Source organism: Lynx canadensis, chromosome B2 (genome assembly GCF_007474595.2).
Source record: "Lynx canadensis isolate LIC74 chromosome B2, mLynCan4.pri.v2, whole genome shotgun sequence".
Classification (NCBI taxonomy): domain Eukaryota; kingdom Metazoa; phylum Chordata; class Mammalia; order Carnivora; family Felidae; genus Lynx; species Lynx canadensis.
In genome coordinates this window covers 139,634,187-139,653,103 of record NC_044307.1, presented here as the reverse complement: position 1 = coordinate 139,653,103, position 18,917 = coordinate 139,634,187, and the positions used below count along the sequence as shown (strand labels likewise).

Here is an 18,917-nt window from a genome sequence, read left to right as displayed (position 1 = left end):
ATATCAAGTCCTTATGTTGTACACCTACAACTAATACAGTGTTACATGTCAACTATATCTTAATAAAACTGGGGGACATGTGTGATCCTTTAGGTGGAAGTGTAGGCATGGATCCAGGGTTCATGGGTCTTGACTCTGTGCGGTTATGTGGGAGCGGGCTCTTTGTGAAAGCGTGTGCTCCGGGAATACGTTGTTTTGGCTCCTCCTGGGATATGAGAAGGGGCTGTTTGGGGATCCCTGAAGCTGAAGTTTCATTAGGTATTAGGTAAATCATCTCTGGGGGGGAAGATAATAAATATTTTTGGGACATGAATTACGGTTACAGCTTTGTTTTGCTGAGAGAGAGGTGTTCTTCATGGGACTTAAAAAATGTGAATGTAGGTATGATGCTCTGTATTTGTGCATGCATGTGTACTTGTGTGTGCCTATTATAAATTCTAAAAGTCGGTGCCCTCTTAATTGTTACATGGTCAAATTAGCTGCTATATAGAGGATCATTTAGGTGTGAAATATAAGTTTATTTATATCAGTTGACGTATTTACAGAGATTTTGGCTCATTTATTCAACGTATATTTACTGAGTATAGGGCCAGAATCACCAACTTACACAAAACAGATGTGGTTCTTGCCCACAGAGAACTGCCAATGTCTTAGTCAACTGTTCAAGAGTAAATTGAGAACTATATAATTATGCTATAATATTTCAGAAGACAAACTTCAGGCTGAACTTAACAGTGATATATTACTTTATATTGGAGCTTTTTGTTGGTTTGTTTTTGTTTTAAGCTAGTATTTGATTCTATTGTGTCTCTCCCGTGGGCGCAAAGAAGAATTAACATCATTTTCCTCTCCCTGGTTTTGGGTTGCCCGGAACTTAGTACAGCATACAGAACTTCTCTTAGGCGATCAGAGGCATTCTGGTTAGTAGACGGAACTCTTCCCTGCATTCACAGACCAGAGCCATGTGGTCGCAGGATGTTAAGTGTATTTAAAGTGACAAGTACTTGGGGCGCCTGGGTGGCGCAGTCGGTTAAGCGTCCGACTTCAGCCAGGTCACGATCTCGCGGTCCGTGAGTTCGAGCCCCGCGTCGGGCTCTGGGCTGATGGCTCAGAGCCTGGAGCCTGTTTCCAATTCTGTGTCTCCCTCTCTCTCTGCCCCTCCCCCATTCATGCTCTGTCTCTCTCTGTCCCAAAAATAAATAAACGCTGAAAAAAAAAAAATTAAAAAAAAAAAAAAAATAAAGTGACAAGTACTTGCCTTTGCACACGGAGAACACAGTTTCACTCATGACCAGGGCATAGGTTGTTTCAGCAGAAACTGGGAGGTCCCCCCCAAACCCCCAACTCTGAATGTTCCCATCTGGGTCTCAGCAAAGGGTCACAGAAGCAGTGGTAGGAAAAAGGTCACGTACATAGTAAAGGGGAAAGGGAAGTGGAGCTTTTTATCTGCTTGGGGGGACACACACGCACACTCACATGAGCGCACATGTACACACACACACACGTACACACCATCAATGAAGGAGACTTTCTGAGGAATGAACCCTGCAAAATGGTTATGGAGAGTGAGTGGCTGAGTCTTGAAAGCTTTGTGGATGGGGAAGTTAGATTCCAGGTTTGAAAGTATAGAAGGAGATGGGCTCATAGGAGGGAAAGGGGTACACACAGGTGGGAGGTTCATTGGAAATAGCAAGCAGGCAAAGCTGATCTTGAGATCGGTTTTGGACTCAGTTGCTGTTGTATTTTGTCTAGTAGTTTTTTCAAGATCACCTAATAGAATTTTCTAAATGCAAAAAATTTAACTAGTAACTTGGATTCAACTAAAATTAATTTCAAGTTTTATAAAAGCTGACATTTAAAAAGAATTAAGTTGGAATGGTTAATCCAACACTTGCTAGTTTCTGTGCTGAGTTCAGAAAATAGACACCCTCCATTGGGAATTATAAAGGCGCCTTTGTGTTTTTTGACATAATTTTCAAATCTAACAATTCCATTACATATCAAGTGTCTTCTTTGCTGGATCTTGGCGAAGATACTACTTTAGGCATCAGAAAAATGGCTCTATATACCCTAACTAGTGATTTCTGTAAGAAATAGGAGATTTCAGTTATAGGATAGAAGTACAGGGAAACCAGAGCTGTCTTTTCAAAGGTGTATTTCTGCTGCTTAAACATCTATGAAAAAAAATTTCATTTTCCTTTATTTAGTAGGATCATGCTATTTACTCTTATTTAATAGGATATCTGTTAAGGGGGTATTTACTGAGGGGGTTACTGAGATTGAAAAAGGAATGTTTTTTTTTTTCTTCCGTGGAAAGGAAGATTTAAATTCTTATGTATATGTACTGGAGGAAGTATCTCCTGTAATTCATCTGTATGAGAGGATCTTTGTAAGCAACTTAATTATTGCCCACTGTCTTCCAGGGATGAGAACGGGAGTTTTCTTTATGGAGGATTCAGTAAGTGTAAACAGCCCTTGCCTGGACCTAAGGGCTCGGAGTCCCCAAATTCCTTCTTGGACCAGGAGAGCCGAAGACGGAGATTTACCATCGCTGATTCTGATCAGTTGCCCGGGTATTCGGTGGAAACCAATATTCTGCCCACAAAAATGAGAGAGAAAACACCGTCTCATGGTACATTTCTGGGTGTTTGTTTTGTTCTGCCATTTGTTTTCACTTCCCTCCCCGCCCCCTTCCTTATTTGGAACTGTTGGATGAATTTGGCAGACTTGAAGGGTAATCTGAGGAAAACATAAACCTCAATGAAATTCTAAGTATGAGACCTTTATTCATCTCTCTCAAGTGAAGCCTTGTTGAATCATTACTCTCTGCCTGGCATCAAAGCCCAACGGAGTGAGATCATGTTACTGTTTTAACTTTCAGTGCCTGCGTTTTAACTTGGAGCTGCTTTGCTCTGTAGACACACAACACTTAAGTGCAGCCCGCCTCTGTCCTAATCGCTTGCTGTGGAAATATGATGCTTTAAAATACTTTACTTATTTTAAAATAATGTTCTTGCTTATGGGTACGTGAGTGTGATATGGGGGAGTCTTAAGTTATAAATAAAAGGAAAGATTCTCTGAAGTCCCCCAAAGTGTGACAACTTATCACGTTCCTTCCCCTTCCTCCAAAGGCAAGCCCCGGCCTTTGTCCATGCCTGCAGACGGGAGCTGGATGGGGATCGTGGACCCTTTTGCCAGACCTCGAGGTCATGGGAGGAAGGGTAAGTTTAAGCAAACCAAAAAACACCAAACAGGAGTCAAAAGAGCCAGGGCCTTTGTTGCAACCCTCTTCCTCGCTGTCCTGTAATAACCGCGTAGAGGACCTGGCCTGAGTCCCGTCTTCTCATCTCTGAAGTCGGGGTGCTGAATCTCTAAGGCCCTGCCTGTTTCTGGAATGGCAGAATTATATACTCCTAGTTAGTGCCTATGAATCTCCTAATTAGCATTGTGTGCTTTAAAAGGCTGTGGAGGGGCGCCTGGATGGCTCAGTCGGTTAAGCGTCTGACTTGGGCTCAGGTCATGAGCTCACAGTTCATGAGTTTGAGCTCCGCATCAGGCTCTGTGCCGACAGCTCAGAGCCTGGAGCCTGTTTTGGATTCTGTGTCTCCCTCTCTCTCTGCCCCTCCCCGACTCATGCTCTATTTCTCTCTCTCTCAAAAATAAATAAAACATTTAAAAAAGTTGTTGTAATGGGCTGTGGACATTGATGGTCTGTAAGTTTCTAAATAAGTAGAAATCTACATTATTCACTAAGCAATCTCATTCTGAATTTTATGACTATTATTTTTGGAATCTCTTTGATTTTTAGTGAATAGACATGGATTTTTTTTTTCCCTCCCTAAATCCTTCTTGTGTTAAAGAGTAATTACCACTGGAAAATAAATTGTGTGAATTCCTCTTGTAATCAAAGTTACTGGTTATTACACTAGTCTTGAGGGAAACGTTTTTAAATAAATTCTTATTTTTTTTGCCAAATGATTTGATTATCAGCACTGGCAAGACATTCTAGCATTGTTCGTGTGTTGCTGAAACAAAGAATAGGTGACAAGTTCAAGTGGAGTAGACCTTAGATAGTCAAAGGAAGAAGAAAAAAGTTCTGGAGGCTCAACTTCCCAAGTGGTCAACCCCTCACTGGGGTTGGAGGGGGAGGGAGGGTCAGCCCCTCCCTGAGACCTGGTAGAGTTTGTCACTTAGGTGTCTGAATCAGTTGGAAAAGGGAGATGTCTGTGTCAGGTCCTAGATACCCTTAATTGGCATGTGAAAATCTGTGAAGCAGTCAGCAGGTGGCAGGCCTGTCCTTTGTTTAGATTTAGAAACTTCAACATATTCGTTGCCGTTCTCTTAGGTTTTTAATCCCCAGTTTAGCCCTTTATTTCCTGTTAGTATTGAGAGATAGAGGTGATGGGAGAGTTAAGCCCGGAAATGGAGACGCACTTGACCTCCTATCTCACCTCCTGTATTTTTGTTGTATGATCATTTTAGAATGAAAAGGTGTCTATCTGCACAAGGGGCACTTAAAAGAAAAAGCCACTTTATTGAGAGAGAAGTCGCATACCATACATCTGCTCGCTCTGTTGAGTGTACAATTCAGAGGTTTTTCATTCATTCACAGAGCTGTGTGTCCATCAGCACTAATTCCAGAACATTTTATCACCTGCAAGCTCTCATTCCCCATTCCCTCCTTCCTTAGCTCCTGGCAGCTGCTAATCTACTTTCTGTCTCTACGGATCTTCCTACTCTCAACATTTCAGATAAATAGACTCCTATGATACATGGTGCTTTGAATATGGGCACTTTTTTTTTTTTTCAAGTTCATGTATTTTGAGAGAGAGAAAAAGCACGAGTCCGGGAAGGGCGGAGAGAAAGGGAGAGAGAGAGTCCCAAGCAGGCCGAGCACTGTCAGCACAGAGCCCAATGCGGGGCTTGAACCCACAAATTGCAGGATCATGACTTGAGCCAGAGGCTCAGAGCCAAGAGCCACCCAGGCTCCCCGACAACAGGCACTTCCTGTTCAAATACTTCCGCTTCAAATACAAAAGCAAAACAAGTACATTGAAAAACATCTAGAAGGTACGAGAACATAAAACTCAACTGTAATCTGCTTCCCCAACCTAGAAATAATCACTCCGTTTTCTGATGTTACACACTTAGAAAAAAGGTGCGAAGTGGAAGAAACAGGTGTTTGACAATACTGTGAAAGGTGACTGTTATTTAAAACATGGGTATTTTCTATAATGCCTGCATTTGGCAGTCCATCTTGTGGCCGTAGCACATATTTATTCGGTCTGCTGTTGTTGGACGTGTAGCTTATTTTTGTGCCCCCCCGCCCCATCCCACAATTATGAATGATACTTCAATAAGCATCTTGTCCACAGATCTTTGTACATTTTTAGGAGCAGAATTTCGGGGTCAAAAGAATGCTACATGTTGCCAAGGTGCCCTGCATTTTAGGTGTCTATTCAGTTTCTTAACTACCCCCTACCCCCATCCCAGGAGCTGCCTGTGGGCATTTAGGCCGGGACCATTCTTCCTGGTTCAGAAATGTCTTAAGGACTGCAGAGCGTGAGAATCTTTGAATGCTATCTACTAAAGGTGAAGAGTGCTGGCCTCTTCCTGGAGGGTGACAGTGAAAGGCACCCCTACCTTTCTAAGTTCTCTACGCTTCAGAGTAAGAACCACCGTTCTGGACGTGCTGCAGGCCTTGAACAAGGACAGATGGAGAAGGGGTGATAGAGTGATACAGCCCTTTCACTCTGGTTATGAAAGTTCTTAACACTGGTTAAGGAAGTGAGGGCCCTCTGCTCTGCCTTTGTGTTGCCTCTCAGGAGTGAAAGCAGCCTATGATAGACTTCTTCCATTTCTGCTCTCTGAGCATCCATTGGGGGTGGGCCTGGCTGTCTGTGAGGCGCCATAGCCCATCCCTGGGAGGAGGGCATCAGAGGTCTGAGCAGGCCACACAGTGGATGGTTATTTTAATGGCCTTGTGGGCCTTGTCTGAAAACAGGTGAGGACGCCCTCTGCCGGTATTTCAGCAATGAGCGGATCCCTCCCATCGTCGAAGAAAGCTCCTCGCCCACATACCGTTTCTCAAGGCCCACAGCGGAGAGGCAGCTGGTCCGAGGCGCAGACTATGTCCGAGGGAGCAGGTGCTACATTAGTTCAGATCTCCACAGCAGTGCCACGATTCCATTCCAGGAGGAAGGGACCAGAAAGAAGCCGGTGGCCGCGGCGGCCAAGTCCTCCTCTACAGAACCGTCCCTGCTGGTCAGCTGGTTTACCCGCCTGAAACTGTTGACTCACTGAGCCCTGCCCTCCCTGGACTCTTCCTGTCTCCTGTTCCCAAGTGCCTTGCTTCCTCAGTTGACAACCTCTTCTGGTTTTCATCCACAGTATTACATAGTGACCTTATGCAATTTCATTGTTGTTTTTTTCTTTTGGAAGTTGTATACTGCCCTTCTTGGAATCTCAAAGTCATTGGATGGGAACAAATCCAGAGGATCTTAGGTGTTGGCTTGTGGAGGCAGAAGGAGAGAAATGAGTAGAGTCGGCTTTTCTTGCTTCCTTAGAGTTGGAACACAGAGATGCTATATAAACTGGGGCCTTGGCCAGGGATGGTATGGCCATTATGAGGCCATTGTCAGCTTGGGAGGCGGGGCTAAAATTGGTGGCCGTTGTCACACAGATGTGTTGGTTTGTGGTCCAGCTTCTTCACCTGAAAGAAAGCCAAGGGAAAAAACATTTTTGTGTTGATTTTTCAAGCTATGTACTGTATTCGTAAGTGTAGCAGCTTTGACTTTGAAATAACATGTAGCATGTATTTCATGCTGTTTCAAAGAAGTGGGTTAAGTGTAGGCCTGTTACACTTGGTCATACCCTTGTCATAACCATCTCCGTAGATAAGTCAATTAATGCAGAAACACGTGAACACATTTAGATAGGGCTTATTACACACAAAGAAGTTCATGGTTATTTGTGAGGGGGGTGTTATACATTATTGTCTTTAAGGGAAAGAAGCTATAAGATTTGCTGACAGCCAAAGTATGCAGAAAAATGAAGCAACAATATTTAGGTTTATGAGAGATACATCAGTTTGCATTTTGACTGTTTAATGCCTGTCTTCCAGAAAAAAAAGGCAGTTCTTCAAAATTGTACATATTTGCTAAATAGAAATCTCTTGGAAAGTCTCACGGTCACTCATTTTCAACTAGCATCAGGTATTTTGGAAAAGTGTGTCTGGATATTAACTCTTGTTTAAACTGAATGTATGATATTTTGTTAGAACAGAAAAGTACTATCTTGTTAATTTAAGTGTTTTAAATATAGTTGTATATTTTTCTTACTCTTAGTCACATGTAATTTGAAATATCTTTGTTTTGCGTCTTACATGAAGTTAATGAAAAAGAGTGTTCAAGGTGTTTTCAGATTTATAAGTGACCACTGTGGCCGATGCCAGTGTGGGCGCTATCGTTAAAAAACAAAATAAACCTTCCCCAGCATTTTGGGATTTTTATGGATTAGAACTGGGGGGGCGTTGAGGACACGCGGTACAGTAACATTACATTTGGGAACTTTTCCGAGGTATGTTCCTGGGCAGAGCTGGTATCCCTTCCTCAAAAACACGCCCCTCCCCACACACACCCCTCGAATTGTTTACTTTGCTGAACTGCCTGAAATTCAGCAAATTAGAGATTTCCCAGAGTTCCTAAACATCTTCCTTTTAGAATGCCTCTGGTGGGGCTAAGGGGATTGCATTCAGTCCGGCTCTTTTCCTGTCGGCCTCTGAGGGAGTTTCAGCAGAAGGAGGCTGAAATGTGTGATTCTGAGGCTTGGAATGTGTGATTCATTGGGTGCTTTAAATACAATGTAAGGGCCGAGCACGGGGGTGCCGGAGGTCTGGTAACAGGGCTCTGGAGACTAGCAGGCAGCTATGGAAAAGGAGGAGCGCCAGCCCTGGCCCATTTTACCGTTAGCTTGGGCTGGCTTTATGCCCAGAGCAGGGGATGGCAACACTTCCTCTCCCTCCCTGGAGTTAGGAGGGTTCTTAGTGCTGAAGTGCAGCTGGGGAATGAGTTAAGTAAATTTTGGAGGTCTTAGCTGGAGGTTGGCCCCCTTTGGAGAAAATGCCACTTGTGATCAAATGACCATCCTCAAAATGCGTTTTTCAGACGTCAGTCTTAACTATATAGGTGGTGCCCAACTTCAGTGACTGCACAGGTTTTTTGTTGTTGTTGTTGTTGTTGTTGTTGTTGTTCCCTCAAGCCCTGATGGAAGACCAGAGAAGTTTCTGGGTCCTCTACCTTCGTTCAGTCAGATGCTACAGCCTCATCTTTATTTTTATTTGGGGTTTTCTCCTGAATTGTGTTCGGGAAATAGATTAACTGCTTAAAAAAAAAAAAAAGTATGTATCTCTACTGTTGAGATACATAAACAGTAGTTTAATACTAATTTCTTAGAAATGACATGGAAACTGCTCACCTCCATGGTCATTTAATGGTGGACATGTGCCAGCAAATGAAGATGTGGAATGATACTTTTCAACATGAAACATTAAAATAGTGATTATTTTTTTTAACTCTACCAGACCCAACTCAACACCCAGCCCTTTTTGTAATAAATATTTTACAACATGACTACAGTCATCAACTAAGAATCATGGATGATAAAACCTATGTTCGCACATAAAAGCATCACCTGCATTCACTTTCACTATTCCAAAATGAAATTAATAGGTAATATAACCAGCCTCTATACACACATATCAATCTAATGTTCTAAATGAAATATAAACAGATATGAACATTTTATAGTGAAATAATTATTTTACTATGTAAATATTGTCACATGATTATATTACAACATGTGTGGAAATAATGAAACAAGGCACGTACCTGCGTCTTCAGATAATATCGCCGTGAAAACGGCAGGTACGAATGGAGACCGGTAGCAGGTGTGCTGTGTTGGCAACTCAATACCAGGAACAGATTGATGTCAGTAATAGGATTTTCTAGAATGTGGCCAATTATTGATGAAGTTGTAGATGGAACAGAAAGAAGTCTGTGAGAGCTGCGCCCATGTAGTGCTTACTGGGTGCCCAGCATTGTTCTAAACACTTCCCTAACCACTTTATGAGGTGAGTGTCACTGTTCTTCCCATTTTGCAAACGAGGGAGGCATCCGAGGGTAGACCGCTGATAGCCGCAGAGCTGGGATTAAAATCGAAGCAATCTAGCTCTGCCCAACTTGTGCATAACCACTTCACTGGACAGGTTTCTCCCAATTTGTGGAGTAATTGCTGGAAATTCCAACGCCTGTTCAAACTGGACTAAAAATTCCCTGTGTGGTTATAGATAAAATGAGATTATAGACCCAGATAATTCTAAACTGGGTTTCCATCTCCATGAACTGCTCGGTGGCACAGTTGAAGGCTGTGCTGATGGGAAACTGGATCCAACCAGTAGGGCTCAGGCAGCACTGGGTCCCACCTGTTGGACGCCAGTAGTGAGGCTCCCCATCACATGTCCCAAACTGCCTCTAGGACAAGGTACTGTCCTCTTGAGAACAAGCGATTTAAAAGCAATTCTATTGTCGTCATTGAGTGTTTCGGTCTTCATGCTATATCCTTGCCCGCTGTCTTGTCTCTGCTTCTTTGTCCTTGCTTCTCTACCCCCCAAACCTGAAGTTCAAGAATCAGTTTTATGGGGGTTATTTTTGTTTTTCTTTTCCTCCCCCCAAAACCAAGCATTTGTTGCCACCTGTGGCCCAAAGACCATGAATGTTACCAAGTTTCAGTTTGTTGGCCCTCAGAAAACCCTAAGATACTTACACATAATTTTATCCCCTGAAGAACTTAAGTACATTTCTTTGACATTTGAATACTATCGGCAAAGAATAAACACCATGCAGCTTTTTGTGCCACCAGGGGCATAAATGAGTTGGTCATTTGGCCTAACTTGGAGGTCTCCATGTGTCTGTGACTAGTCTTTGTGGACACACTTGTCCATTCACGTTTTGCTCCAGCCTTGTGACCAAAGCTCTGCATTATTTCCTTTGATGAGACTACAAACCACTACCTTAGAGATTATATGGAAGGTGAACTTTTTTGTACATTCATGCTAATCACCTGGAAAGTGAGTATTTAAAAATCTATTGATTGAAAACTGGCTTAAATAGTACACAAAAACACGGACGTTTTTTGAAGGTTATTTATTTATTTTGAGAGCGAGAACTGGGGAGGAAAAAAAGGAAAAAGAGGAAAGGAGAGAGAATGAATCCCAAGCTGGCTCTGCACCCTCCACGCAGAGCCTGCGGTTGGGCTCGATCTCACAAACCACGAACGAGATTACGAGCTGGAAGGAAGAGTCAGGGGCTTAACCGACTGAGCCACCAAAAAACACCTTTATGATGCTCCTTCAAATATGTGAAGGCCTTGTGTGATGAATCAAACCTAGTAGGACCATAGCACGTGGTTGGTGATCCCTAGAGGGACTTAAAAAAGAAGAAGAAGAAAAAAAAGATTTTTACAACCTATAGGAAATGGGACTAGGAAAAATAGTAATCTTACCAAATTTACCTTATAATTTTCTGGAAATGTCTCAACTGCTAAGTTTTGCCCCAGGGGTTTTATTTTTGACCACAATTATTGCTAGAGATATGCTGGTCTGACAAAGTTTTAACAAGTGTGAGGTTTAAGGTAACTAAAGGAGGAAGAGATATCAAATTCAGATTTGCTGGAGCACCATGTTTTTCTCCAGTTTTAGGGAGGCGAGTTCTGTCCGAACCCTTGCGTGTGTGTGAAAGAATTTTGTCTGTTACAAAAGTCCTATGATAATGGCCTTTGGCTTACTGATTTGGAAAGAAGAGAGAGGATTTTGTTCACAGTCAACAAAATAACTTCACTCAGCAGGAGACGGTCACACACCATCTTTGAGAACCTTTGGGGTACTCCCCTTACAGAAATGCATGTGGTGTCGGGTTATTAAGGACAAGATTCTGATTGTACCCCGATCGTCTTAGGCATACTCTAAAATTCGATGACGACATTCTTGAAGTTCATCTTCACGTGCTGCCAATTGACAACAGACCTCAGGGGTCAAAACCTGTGAGGCTGTGGCCAAGACTGTGGGTTTTAATCCTACATTCTCCCCTGGATCCTGCCCACCGCTCTGCATTCACTGCTCCTGGGAAGATGGGTCACAGTCTGGGCATTCATGACATGCTCACAACCAGATATGACACACAATGCTTCTTTATGGAGCTTCTTGTCTCTCCGAAAAACTGTGAAACTGAAGCTGTAGGAGAAAATTAAGAAGTAAATCTCAAAGGCATTTAAAAAAGAAGAGATGGGGCGCCTGGGTGGCTCAGTCGGTTGAGTGTCTGACTCTTGATTTCAGCTCAGGTCATGATCTCTCAGTAAGTGAGTTTGAGCCCCATGTCGGGCTCTGTGTTGACAGCTCAGAACCTGCTTGGGATTCTCTGTGTCCCTCTCCTCCCGCCCCTCTCCTGCTTATGCTCCCTCTCTTTCCCAAAATAAATAAAGGCACATTAAAAAAAAAAAAAAAAAAAAAAAGAATTCTTTTCCTGAATTCCAGGGATAGGGATATTCTCATCACTTTCTCTTCCCTTGTGCAGAACATTCTAAGTACTCAAATGTTTGTGAAGGAATGACTAAAAGGAGAGAAAGAAACCAGAAAACAAATTACTCTTTTCTTGTTCTTCCGCAGACCAGACCAATTATAAGGGGTTTACCCTGTAATTCTAATGTTAGGGTGACAGAGACCAGATTTTAAGACCTCCCTTCACCATATGGACATACCTTGGTCTGAACATTTTGATTATTTTATAGAAACATGAAAGAACTTTAAAAATTAATATAAGGTAACACAGTCTCTGAAGTTTAGAAATTGTCTTTTAATTTTTCTCACTCATAAATCTCTCTTGTCAATTCCATCGGAGGCTGTGCCAGGATATGAGTGGAGAGATTGTGGGGAATTAGGGCTAATTTAGAAGTCTTTGACTTTTGGAAATTGGCTGTAGTTAGAAGCAGCTGGGGGCTCAGCTTTTGAGGTCAGATAATCCAGCTGTCCCCCTTTACCACTTAAAACTTTGTGACTTGAAGGAAGTTACTTATCTCTCTGCTTCCCAGTTATCTACGAAATGCGGATAATAATAGAATCCACTTCATAGGCTTATGGGGGTTAAAGGAGATAACGTTCGTAAGGCCCTTGGTATCGTGTACCACACAGCATTTAATAGATCTTGACTTTTGTTGGAATATTCTAGTAATACTAGTGTGTACACCATCTTAACCTCTAGTAAATAAGACATTCCAGAGCCGGTCTATGAGGAATTGCTCATTCTTTTGTCCACAAGCAGCAAAAGAATGCCTTTGTCACACTGTCAGAAAGCCGCTGTGCTGTGTGTAACCTGTAAGTGTGGTTTTTCACTGGTACACATCTCAGTTGCTCAGAAGTTTTGGCTGAGTCAGAACTCAAGTGATAAAAGCCTGTCTCTGATGGGGCACATCCAGAACCACGGTCTGGCTTTAACAACCAGCTTGACTCATCACCAACATGCCTTCTCTCTTTACTTCCCGCAGCTTTCTTCAGCAAAACTGTGTAGGAAAACAAAATCTGCGCATTGGCCCGTGTCCTGTTTGGCTGAATGACTTCCGCCTCTCATCCCCAGTTTCAAGTGGTACCCCCAAACTATTTCTGTGTCTCATGTGGTTAGAAGAAAAAGAATCATGTAGAACGGTACCCATTTTGAAAATTTTCATGAGAAGGAACTCTTTACATAAATATGAAATGAGTAGATTGTGTATTGCCTTTGCAGAAGCTGAAAAAGACTGTCCTTGGATGCCTTTTCCAACTAATGCTGTGGTCGCCGGGAGAAACCGTGGGAGGGACACCAGGGCTGGAAGATGATCTTTAGGCCCGGCTTTCATCTGTTTTATGGAGTTGTGTCTGACTTTCAGCCATCTGGGCATGTGCAGTGTATCAGCCAAAGGGTCAGCACACACACTAACAGATGCTTAGCCAATATAGACACAGTGGTTGTGGATATTGTTTCTGGAAGAACTTTCGTGAATTGCCCTGATTGCCCATGAGTCTCAGTTCATTTACCTGTGACGTGGGACTGGGGTGGGACTGTGAATTTTACACACACATTTCACAGTGAATTTCCCAGCCCCTTTGGTGTCTCTCTTGTGTTTGCGCCTCTCCTCTGTTAGGGGAACCATGTGAACGTATGGCTGTTCGCCCATGTTAAATAAAAACCTACATAATCAGCAGTCCACACAATTCAACTACTACTTTGCAAAAGCCCCAAGGAAAGAGATCATACTTTTCCCCCTTCTTTCTCTTTCTAGCAAAACTCAATTCTCTTCTGTACCCTGTGTCACAGCGGTATTTTGTACTAATTATCCCCCTCCCTGGAATTCTCACTACCCTGAACACCTAATGTTCACCCCCAACTGTGATTATACTCATCTGTTTATTTCCTAGGAAATAATCCATTGAATTCCTAGGAAAAAATATAAGACAATCACGGTGGATTGACTGAATTGGCATTTTAGAGTATTTGTGCTCGTGGCAATGCCAGTGGGTGGACAAGCATTGCCCATGGGCATTCAGATCAGATGAGCAGTTAAAAAAAAAAAGAAAGAAAGAAAAACCAAAGCAAACAACAACAATAAAAACTGGAACCTGATCTTTGGAGTAAAGAATCAAATCAAGACCTTTCAAGCTTTGCTTCTCCTTTTGCTCTTAGGGCATTTAAATAAATGGAAGAACATTGAAGCAAATCTTGTTTAGAGTAGTACATTTTACTTGGAAGTGCCTTTTTCAGACTTCTCAATGAAGGGATGCCACTGAAATGCCCCCTTAGAGTGTATTCAATGATGTGAATTGAATTCTAGACTTTAGACAACATAAAATACACACGTCGAGGTGTAAGGTTTGGTTTGTGTGTTGGTTTTAACTAACAACGAGTTAATTTTAGCTAAGACTCTTCTCACACCCCTTAATTAGCTCTTACTTTCAGATTCTTAAATCCTGAGAATGGATTCATCCTTCCAGATCCAATCACTGGCGTGAGTCCCAAATTCATCCCTATGAGGCTTTCTTTGATCCTACTCTGGTCATAATTAATTGGTCTCTCCTGTTTTCTATAACATTGAATCATCTTGTTAGATGTTTGGCTCTCCAGATTGGATTATTAGCCCTTCTAAAGCAGAGTCTGTCTAACTCACATGGTAGGCAGTAGAGCAAATATTATTGAAGTAACTAGATGGAAAAATTAATGACTATAAAGTCAGAAAAAAATTAGGAAAAATTATTAACGTTTTCTGTAATGTAAAATTTCATTACATTGGCTCTCGTTCTAAAGGAAAACATTATACCAGGTGTCAGAACTCAATCGTATTTATAGGAAGAATAAACCCAGGTTGTCAACAACAGCTTCTTTGGTTACAGGATTACAGGAACTGCTGAGAACGTAAGCTCTCAGAAGTCTACAGAGGACTCATTTAAGACTCATACAGGCAGTTTCAAATTAGGCATAGAAAAATGAATAGTTGGAGAGTAGGGGCCAAAGAACGCTCCTATAAACTTAGGTAAGGCCAGGGACCATTCCGGTTTTATGACGTTTTGTCAAAGGAGAGTGTTTTGGACCTGAGAAAGCCAAGTGTGTAAATAGGAAAGCTGTTGAGTAGACAGTGTATATTCCTAAGGGCCTTCATCTCGAGGGGGTGAGTGAAGCACTCCTGAGAACATTGTTGCTGTGGTTTACAGACAACCAACACGGTTGCTATCATCTGAGACTGTGGGAGTGTGGTTTTACAGTAACGTCCTTCGCTCATGGTGACACTGGGCTCGCCTGGGTCTGTGGGGTTCTACTTTACTGCTCTATGAAAACAAACAGGAATTCTGCTCCCCCAGGAACCTACACTGAAAAGATAAGTAGCAGGAGATGTTCAACTATGATGCAGTTCAACAAAGGAAAAGAAAATTGAAGAAATATCAGATACTTAAATAAATAAATAAATAAACAAACAAACAAGTCCTTTGCAAATCAGTTAATGATGAGGATTACTGGGCCTCTTTCTGGTTGCATTTCCCCCGAGAATACATCTGGGCACTTTTTTCAAAAGCACTCTCGCAGAATTAACTGAAAATGTGGACTATACTCATTATATGGGAAATGGGATTGAATTCTATTCTTGGCAATGGAAAATCCTTGGGGCACGCAAATGGCAATGCTCTGCTTTTGTTTTTTTCCCTTGCATGGGGAGCCCTTGTCCTGAGTACCCCAGGAACCCCTGCCCCCCGCTCTGTGGGCCTTTCTTCTTCTTGCCCTTTTTACCTTTGGCCCCCCGCTCTGCTCTTTTGCCCTTTGTTTCCCTGATGCAGCTGCAATGGGAGAAAACACACCACATTTATTTGGCAGTTAGGGAAATGAGCAACCCAATCCAGCCCATGCAGCTTCATAAATGTGGAGTCTCAACACAGTCTTCTGAACAGTGTGGGGAGATGAAAACGCCCTGGCAAGGAGTTAAAAGCAGAGGTGAGCAGCTACCTGATGGCTTCCCCAGAGTTTGGGGAGGAACCGTTGTGGAGACTTTCCGCTGCTTCTTTGTTTTCCATTTCATCGATTTCTGCTCTTTTATTTTCTCCGTCACTCCATTTCCTTTGGGTTTATTCTGGCTTGTTTTGTTCTTTAATGCTTATGTTAGGTTCATGCTGAAACAGTTCAAGTATTTCAGTGACTCAACACACAAAGGGTTTATGTGATCTTCATGCAGAGTCCACTGTGGATGCTCAGGTTGGGCAACTCTCCGTGACAGCCTCCCTTTGACCAGTGACTCAAGGACTCAGGCTACTCTTCTGTTATGGACTCTCCAACTTGGGGCGTTATCTGCCTGGTAGGTTGAGGTGCAGGACCTGTGAAAGTGAAGCTGCAGAAACCAACTTAGCCTAGAAGTGATGATCACGGCCACCCTCGCTGCAAGTGAGGATGGGAAAGGGATATCGGTGAAGAGTAGTAGTTTCTGCCATGTTTCTTAAGTTGGGTACTTAGCTCATTAATATACGACTCCTAAAATACTAGTACTTAAGACTGTAAGTTTCCCTTGAAACATCACTTTTGCTGTATTTCACAAGGTTCAGCATGTAGTATTTTCATTATCATTTAGTTCATTAAATGATATTGAATTATCATTAAAAAACTAATTTTTAATTCCATTATGACTTGTTTTTCGGTCCATGCGTCACTTTGAAGTCTATATATTTTTATGACATTGGGATGGGGAAGGATCTCTTACATAAGACAACAAAAGGACCAACAATAAGAGAAAAGGTTGATAGATTCAACTACATTAAAGTTAAGAACTTCTGTTTATCAAAAAACACTGTAAATGAAATAAAAAGAAGACTACCGATTGAGAGAGGATACATTCTAAGGATTAGTATTAAGAATATGTAAAGACTTCCTACAAGTTGGTTAGAGAGAGACCACTCAGTACAAAAATTAGCAAAAAACATTTTTTGGAGGATCCGTGGGATCTTATGTGTATTGCTGGTGAGACGTTAAGTTAGCATGTAAATATTCATATATCACATGACCCAGCCATTTCATTCCTGGGGACATCTTCTGGAGAATAAAATGGTTAACTACCTGAGAGGTAAATGCTAACATGTCAAAGACTGATCCCCTACAAGCTGATATCCCCAAAAAGGAATGGGGCTCCTACAGAGCTCCATGGAAATCGGTTATGAACCATTATTTAGGACAATAAAATCTGATTCAATGCGAGGCTTAGATCCTATTTCCTTGGTGCTGCAAGGGGAAGAACTGGTTGCTCCTCACCGTGAGTGGTAATGAGGCAAATCCTGCCGCTAGTTGGCAATATGTCAGCTTCAAACACAACCCCTAATCATGCCAGGGGAGAGCCCAGGCCTTTTTTAATCATGCAGCTTAAAAGCCCCACGATGTTTAGGGACTCTCTTCTAGGCTCTGAGGTTGGCCTTTGTTAGACTTCGGTCTACTGCCCTAGATGAAACTGACAACAGGGACCTGCATTCCTTCCACGCTTTTCTGAGTGACCCCAACAAATGGTCTCAAGGGGCCCATTTGTGCCACTTGGCCATTTGCTTTTGTTTGCACAATACAACCTAATGTCCATCCACAAAATAATGTGGACGTGGTGGTTTATTCGCACAATGGAATAATCTGCAGCAAGTGAAAAAGAATGAATTATAGCTCTTCACATCAAAGATGAACTTTATTAACATAACGTTGAATGGAAAAAGTAAGTGCCAGAATTCAACAAATAGGATAACACTCTTTATGACATTCTAAAACAGCTAAAACTGAAGAAAATATTATTTAGGCATGACATCTAAATGGAAAGTGAAAAGAAAGTAAATGAGTAACACCAAGCCCAGGATGTTATCTCTGCTGGGGTGGTAAGAGCATGTTATGGGCTAAACTGTGTCCTCCACACTCCAAATATATATGTTGAAGTCCTGAATCTCTGGCCCTCAGAATGCAATCATATTTGGGGATAAGGTATTTAAAGAAGTAATGAGGTCTTTAGGATGGGCTCTAATTCAGTATGACTGGTATCCTTATCAGAGGAAATTTGGGCACAGACATGTGTGTGCCCAGAGGAAGGACCATGTGAAGGTACAGGGAGAAGATGGCCCCCTAGAAGCCAAGGAGAGAGGCCTTGGAAAAAACTGAACCCTGCTGACATCTTGACAGCAGACTTCCGGCGTCCCGGGATGTGAGAAAAAGAACGTCTGCTGTTTAAATCCGGTCTGTGCTACTTTGTTATGGCCGCCTGAGCAGACTCACACACAAAGGGCTGTGCGGCGTTATTGGCTACCATTTCAAGATGAGTCATGAAGAGACACAGTGGGTCCCTATGGATTGTGTCCTGCTCACTGGAGCTTCTCTGGAAAGATGCAAGAAGGAACAGTGAAGAGGGAATTTGTCTTCCGGCTCCTCCCAGCTCCTTTGCCCGTCGGTCGGGGTCTGCCCATGGAAGTTAGAGTCCCTGTACTTTCATGTTGGGCCACTTAGCCTGTTTGGTGGCAGCTCAAGAAGCCAAAACCCATGCCACGCAGTGTGGCCTTTCATCTGGGTCCACTTAAAGGAGGAGCTAGAAATCTGCATGTGCAGGTGGCCGGCTTGGTCACGTGGTGATGGTCCAGGGGATGCCCTGCCCTCGGAAATGGGTGCCCAGGTGAGTTGGGCAGGTGTGGGCAGGGGCTTGAGCAAGTGGCAGGGGTCTGAGACCGGGTTGTCCCGAGAGGGTGGGGGAGGTGCACAAAGCTTGAGGCAGGTCAGTAATATTCTAGCTCTTGGTTAGCATAGTGGGTGCAAAGGTATGTAATGGGTACATAGGTATTCATTTTATTATTTTTAAAATGAAATTTAAAAAAGGATGAGAAGGACAAGTATGGACCAATGATGAGGATGTGATACAAAGAATCTAAGATCAAATGGTGAATAATTCAATTCCGTGTTCCTGAGTTTGTTTTTCTATGTAAAAGACAATAGTTGTTTTGCAATTCTGAGAACCTCTTATTCTTCCTACATCCAAGAAATTAGTGGACTATTTTGAAAAGCTAATTTACACCTATTTCAGGAAGAGAAAGAATCAAATCCAACTATCGTAAAAATCCAACTATTGAGTCTGATTAGTTTTATTAATAAGCTATTTATTGTTCCAGATGTTAAAAAACAATGTACAATACATTTGATTATAGAAACGTTTCTCTTTAAATAAGGTCTAATAAAATAATTGAATACGTATGTTTCTAATTTTCAAGACTTGCAAATTTCTTATGTTTCATTAAAAGGAGAAGAATTGTTACATATGCACGTTCACATCCATTGTGAATGACTCATGTGGCT

The 18,917-nt window shown here is 42.3% G+C and overlaps 1 protein-coding gene across 3 annotated transcripts in view; it reads left to right on the top strand.

The window, feature by feature from the left end:
* CNKSR3 (CNKSR family member 3) overlaps nt 1-16,157 on the top strand; it is a 39,992-nt gene extending 23,835 nt beyond the window's left edge. For 2 of the 3 annotated variants that reach the window (XM_030316625.1, XM_030316626.2), the window contains exons 10-12: nt 2,424-2,632; nt 3,132-3,221; nt 6,005-7,496. In XM_030316625.1, the coding sequence (XP_030172485.1) occupies nt 2,424-2,632; nt 3,132-3,221; nt 6,005-6,303 (598 nt within the window). In that variant the 3' untranslated portion in view covers nt 6,304-7,496. Of the gene's footprint in view, nt 1-2,423; nt 2,633-3,131; nt 3,222-6,004; nt 7,497-12,594 lie in introns of those variants that run through there. The other variant, XM_030316627.1, reaches the window with a different exon arrangement.
* The last annotated feature ends 2,760 nt before the right edge of the window (nt 16,158-18,917 follow it).